This window comes from Salmo salar, chromosome 09 (assembly GCF_965601325.2).
Source record: "Salmo salar chromosome 09, fSalSal1, whole genome shotgun sequence".
NCBI lineage: Eukaryota > Metazoa > Chordata > Actinopteri > Salmoniformes > Salmonidae > Salmo > Salmo salar.
The window spans coordinates 93,391,013-93,397,500 of NC_138299.1; the positions used below are offsets into that span (position 1 = coordinate 93,391,013).

At 44.3% G+C, this 6,488-nt stretch overlaps 2 protein-coding genes across 2 annotated transcripts in view; both read right to left on the reverse strand.

Annotated features, from left to right (window-relative positions):
• Positions 1–1,289: 1,289 nt before the first annotated feature.
• On the reverse strand, positions 1,290–3,148 carry LOC106612165 (G-protein coupled receptor 151-like). The gene has a single exon (XM_014213102.3). The coding sequence runs from the start codon at positions 3,141–3,143 to the stop codon at positions 1,794–1,796; it is 1,350 nt and encodes a 449-aa protein (XP_014068577.1). The 5' UTR covers positions 3,144–3,148; the 3' UTR covers positions 1,290–1,793.
• A 2,135-nt stretch (positions 3,149–5,283) lies between these two features.
• The window catches only part of LOC106612152 (serine/threonine-protein phosphatase 2A 55 kDa regulatory subunit B beta isoform), a 22,676-nt gene continuing 21,471 nt past the window's right edge, over positions 5,284–6,488 (reverse strand). Inside the window, exon 10 of the mRNA XM_014213078.3 lies at positions 5,284–6,488. This exon is cut by the window's right edge and continues 1,291 nt beyond it. The gene's annotated coding sequence lies outside the window, so the exon portion shown is untranslated.

Sequence of the window (6,488 nt, forward strand, 5' to 3'; positions counted from 1 at the left end):
TTTTAAAATGGACCCATCATCCATGTCTTGCCCACACAATCAACCTGATTGTAAGAGATGCTCTGAAGGTGATGAAGCCCACTGTGGACAAAGTGAAAGCAGCTCACCCCTCCTTCTATCTTGGGACTGCAAGGCCTGGCACACTTCATAATCATTTTGGTAGCTCATGTTGACCAGTAGTGTTGTGCCACAGAAAATATTTGAGTCTAGCCACAAAATTAAGGAAATTAGACGGGGGGCAGGCAAGAAAATGCCTTGAAACATCAGAGTTTTGTTTGATTCCCACTAGGGTCACATATGAAAATATGTGGGCTCACTGTTTCCACTTTAGATAAAAGCGTCTGCTATGTAAATTGAATTTATTATGGTATTATAGTAATAAAGATGAAATCAAATAGAGCACAGGATCAATATTATATATCACTTTATTATAAACAACCTTTTTTACAAGCACATATCATTACAAAACCACCTCAAATAGGAGAATCAAACACTGATACATGTAACAGTAACATCAAATACTGTTCAATAGCATACAGAAATGCTCTTACTGATTTCTAAAGGCTATTTATTCTGCCTTGTTGTTGTATCAAATCATTTGAAACTTATGTACAGTTTATATTTTGTAACTCTTGTTGGTATTTACAACATACATTACTGTTGGTCATTTCTTCAAGGATAAGTAGAACACCTCCAATATATATACTCTGTGTGTGTGTGTGTGTGTGTGTATATATATATATATATATACACACACACATCTACAGTGAAATATAACACTTTATGTATATTCACCATAACAATAACCAATCAAACAGTTGACAAACCAATGTAATTCCCATCAAACAATATCATAGACACAGTTGAATGAATACCAACCATTGACTCCTGTGTTGTTTCCTGTGTTGTCTCCTGTGTTGTCTCCTGTGTTGTCTCCTGTGTTGATTCCTGTGTTGTCTCCTGTGTTGTCTCCTGTATTGTCTCCTGTTGTCTCCTGTGTTGTCTCCTGTGTTGTCTCCTGTATTGTCTCCTGTGTTGTCTCCTGTATTGTCTCCTGTATCGTCTCCTGTGTCGTCTCCTGTGTCGTCTCCTGTGTCGTCTCCTGTGTCGTCTCCTGTGTCGTCTCCTGTGTCGTCTCCCGTGTCGTCTCCCGTGTCGTCTCCCGTGTCGTCTCCCGTGTCGTCTCCCGTGTCGTCTCCCGTGTCGTCTCCCGTGTCGTCTCCCGTGTCGTCTCCCGTGTCGTCTCCCGTGTCGTCTCCCGTGTCGTCTCCCGTGTCGTCTCCCGTGTCGTCTCCCGTATCGTCTCCCGTGTCGTCTCCCGTGTTGTCTCCTGTATCGTCTCCTGTGTCGTCTCCTGTATTGTCTCCTGTATTGTCTCCTGTATCGTCTCCTGTGTCGTCTCCTGTATTGTCTCCTGTATTGTCTCCTGTATCGTCTCCTGTCTCCGTCTCCTAGTCAAATGTCAGTCCGTTACAGCTGCTGATATAGTCTGTCAGTGTGTGTTGTTTGAAGGTTGTTTGAACGCTGTGGCGCTAACTGAGAGGAAGAGAGAGGGGAGGCTTACTGGCTGGTCTCGATGCTAAATAGTGTATCAGGCATCGTTGAGGCAGTATCCAAATACTCTCAAACAACCTTTTGCTTAAAAATCACTGGTTGTGGTGGGTAACACAATTTGTTCACAAAAACCACACAAGATAGACAAAGACAAAGACAAGGACAGATGTAGCTGAGTATTGAGTAGCCTCTTAGAACCAGTCCTGTTCGTCTGTGTGTATATCTTCTCCTCACTTCCTTCACTTCCTCCCCTCGGCTGGTGCTCCCTCCTGGTGCTCCCAGGGTATGGGATCATTCTCCTCTGTCATCGAGCCAGTCTCTCTCTCATGCCAAAACTGCTCCACGTCTAGCAGCACGATCCCATCCCGGGGGCTCTCTCCCTCTGCCTCATCCTCCGCCTCTCCCACTCCGCCCTGCTCCATCTGGGTTTGGGGATCAACTCTCGGCCCCTGGCAAGGGATGGAGCCTAGGCCTCCGTCTCCTCCCTGCGGCTGGCCTGAGGTCTCCGGTCGTGGGCAGGGGGACTGGGGGGCAGTGGGTGCATGGGGGCCAGGTTTGGGGTTGGACAGGGTGTGTTTACGAAGAGTAAGGCGCCTCCACAGACCTCTGTAACCCTCTCTGAACTCCTCTGACAGAGAGAGGACGATGAGGGGGTTCACCAGGGAGAGAAAGAAAGTGAGGAGCAGGGCGGAGAGGGAGAGGAGGAGAGGGGGAGAGAAGACGACAAAGGGTCCTCCCTCTCCCGGTCCCTGTGCCTCTCGCTCCGCGGCGTGCCGCTCCCACACCCAGACCACCCACTGCGGCAGCCACAGCGTTGTCATGGCTACCGTCAGACTGAATAGCATCAGAGTGAGCTTCCTGGATCTGATCTGCGTTCGGAGGTTCTGGGTCTTACTACAGCGCCGCTGGCACTGCCCATACACCCGCCAGAAATACAGCAGGGCAAAACTCAAAGGGGCGCAGAACACACCCAGGGGGTACGCCTTGACGTAGACCGACATGAAGTCCTGCGCTTCAGGGGGAACCACCTGCACACACACCAGCCTCCGGGTCTCTCTCTGCAGTGAGGAGAACAGCCAGGTAGGGATGGGAGCGGAGCAGGCAGACAGCCAGAGGAACCACATCACCAAAAGGATGGAGCGTAGACTGATGCTGACCTGTTTAGTCGGGTTAGAGACGTAACGGTAACAAGCCTTAGCCATCACCGCTACGGTAAAACTCTTCGCAGCCATGCAGCTCTGCAGGAACCAATCACAGGTCTTGCACACCGTCCAACCAAGCGTCCAACTGGGTTTGGAAAAGGCAGCAGCGCGGAATGGGAGGGCGAATGCCAGTACAAGGCTGTCGGCAAACATCAGGTTGAGGATGAGAGCGTTGATAAGGGATAGTTTCCCACGGTGGGCGTTTGAGATCAGGATGCCCATGGCTGTGAGGGTACTGGCCAGCCCAAGGACACAGATCACCCCGAGGATGACAGGCACGAGGACACACAGGTGCTGGTAGGAACCATGCTCGATGAAGGAAGGATGTAGCCGGTCCACAGTCGAGCTGTTAGCAACCGTTATGTTCACCCCTGGCAGTTTATCCATCTCAGAAGAAACAGGTGGTGAGAGAAAAGAGAAAACTACTTAGACTTATCTTTTTATATAGAGTAAAGAAATATTTAAAAAGTATATTGAAAGCCAACTTAACACAAGAAGTCTAGACTGGTGGAAAGGTAAACTGGTGAAAGAATAAACTAATGAGAAGACTGACTAGGAAAAAAAAGTATTGAGAGAAAAATATTCTAAAAAATGTGTCAACAAACAGTTGAATGGATCAATCTCAATCTAAAACTCAACTCCTGATTGTAGCCTAATCTGTTTATCATAATCAATCTGCTCCCAGAGAGTTGCACTCCTGTCTGCCTGTCTCCTGCCGGGTTTATCCGCCCTTATATAGGCGACAGTTTGATTGACAGCCCCAGCTAAACTGCGCGAGACTCCCGGGGCCAATTACAGCGCTGTCCTTGTTCTAACCATCCTCAACAGGCGCTGCGCTGTACGATGTTCAGTGATGGGAATTCCGGCTCGTTCGGCTCAGCTCACCAAAAAGAGACGTCTCTTTTGGCTCCCAAACGGCTCTTTAAAAAAAATATGTTTTGTATTTTTTCAAGACAAACAGTTTGACAATGATTGGTGTTAAACAATTCTAATTAAATTATTAAATGAAATCATGCTTTACCTTAACCACAATGTATTTAAAAATGCATTGGTTTGTTATAAAATAGAAAGCTATTAAACATTTGCATTTGAAGTATAACTTTTTAAAGTATTAAGTGCCTATAAATCTAACCATTCAAAACGAATACAATCTGAACATCATAATAGAATATTGCACCATATCAAAGAAAAATAAATAACAATGTGCAAAACTGCAGCATCCCACTTAAAACATTAAACTGGTCCTTCTTTTCTCTCTTCTTTATTGCCATGTTATAACCAGCAGCACGCAGCAATGCTGGCCATATTTAGCTTTTATGAGAGATTTGCATTCAGAAATGCAAGCTGCCTCACTTCCGAGGGACTGATGCAGTTTTTTCTCTCAGTAATTATACTGGATTAAATAATGATGTAGTAATAACTGCTTACTGTACCTCTCTCCACTGATCTCCACAGTGACCTGCTCAAAGGGTTCCAGGACTCTGCTCCTCCTCCACCCCCTCCCATTCCTCTTGGCTCAGAGCATCAACAGGTGCAATGACAATGGCCAGGGTAGAGATGATGGCATCCTTTGACTCAAGAAACCTCTTCAACATATAAAATGTTGAATTCCACCTTGTAGTGCAGTCTTGTTTAGGCCTCAGCTCAGGCATCCCCATCTGGCGTTGTGTAGACTTTAGTTTTTCAGCACCTACTGTGCTCCTGTGGAAGTATTCCACAGCTGCTTTCACTTTGTCCACAGTGGGCTTCATCAACTTCAGAGCATCCCTAACAATCAGGTTGATTGTGTGGGCAAGACATGGATGATGGGTCCATTTTAAAATGTTAATGGATTTGGTTATGTTAGCTGCATTGTCGCTAACACAACAGACCACTTTTCCATCTACTTGCCATTCTCTGGCCACTCACAACAGTTCCTCTGCCAAGTTCTCTGAGGTGTGTCTGTCGCTGAACTCAAAGCAGTCCAGAAGACAGCTACACATCGAAAAATCTTCAATGAAGTGACATGTAACCGACATGAAAGAAGTGGTTAACTGACTTGCCTAGTTAAATAAAGGTTAAAGAAAAAAATATATATATAAAAATATCCATGTCTAGGCCTTTACTCTGTCTAAGGCTATGGCTTATTTAATATCCAGCAACAAGTTATTATTGCTTCAAAATGCCTTAATTAGTCAACTCAGAATAATAATTTATACTTTGGGAATAGCCTAAAAATAAAGATTTGTGTCCCCTAAATGAGTTATATGTGCCCTTATGCAAAAACAAAAGGATAACTTAGTCTAAATGTATGTTAATCATTATGATTATTATTTACATTATGGGATAGGAGATCACATGAAGAAGACCAGCAGGACATTTTTATGCCTTTCTCCAGATGAGGGCGCTCTTGATTTTTCAAACGAGGACTATAAAAGTGGCACTTCACTAACTTCCACTGTGAAAAGTTCGATGAACAGAGAACACAATAACAAATGCACCTAAACATTTCCCGAAAGATCTATTAGAACTACAAAAAGGACAGAAACCGCGTGCTTAAACTTTTTTATTCAAAATAATTCCAGTAAGCGTGAAGACTGCATGGTAAATGAATTGCATTTCATTACATTCTGAGCAATACAAACGGTTTCCAAGTTACACAACTGAATTTGTTTAGAAGACATTACTTTGTAAAGGAATCATAGTGTACCTCCCAAATTACACCCTATACCCTATAAAGTGCACTACTTTTGACCGGAGCCCTATGGGCCCTGGTCAGAAGTAGTGCACTATAAAGGGAATGGGGTGTAATTTGCAATGCATTCATAGCTAAAAGTCACTGATATCATTGAGCCCTCATCACTGGTTGTTAAGCTGGAAGTCATGATACCATCCTCTCTGGTTGGACACTGCAGCTAGAAGTTGTCTGTAGGCACATATCTAGGATCAGCTTTCCCTTCCCCAATTCTAACCTTACCTTAGAGGGGAAAATACAAAACTGACCTAAGATCAGCATGTGTGGGGTCAACTTCAACCCAAAGAACAGAAGAGAAACACAGCCATGGAGAACTTCTATGGATGTATTCGGAGTAGGGCCCAGAGGTGTTCCTCACTGTGTGACCTGACTAGGGAAAACTCTGGGTGCTGGTTATGAGACACAGAACCCCCTGTCTTTTACTGAGCTATAATAGGACTGCATTGCTTGCTGTTTGGAGTTTTAGGCTGGGTTTCTGTACAGCACTTTGAGATATCAGCTGATGTACGAAGGGCTATATAAATACATTTGATTTGATTTGATTTGACTGTTGTGCCTTGTCTTTTAGCTGGTTATATTAATACACTGCATGGTGAGACTACTGCGGAGTGGTCAAAACAGGGATATGCATGAACATCCCATAAATTATAAATGTGCAGTCAGTTGCTAAAATGAAATTATAAAGTAAACTCAATGAATTCAAATACTTCTCAATGGTAACTTAAATTTGCTTAGCTTTTTCCCCTTATATTGTTGAGTAAATACATTCACACTTGCATTGTTTTCACCTCCCTCTTCATCCTCCCCATCCTCCTCCTCCTCCCTCATCAACCCCACATACCAAAAAAAAGGCACCACAGCTTCAAAAACAGAATCATTGACAAGAAAAAGAGACACCATCACATAAAATAAACACCTGAATGTCAAAGAGGCCTCATCACATCCTTCACGCTATTATCATGTCAGAAACAGGCCAAAACATCCGTACTCCCAGACTG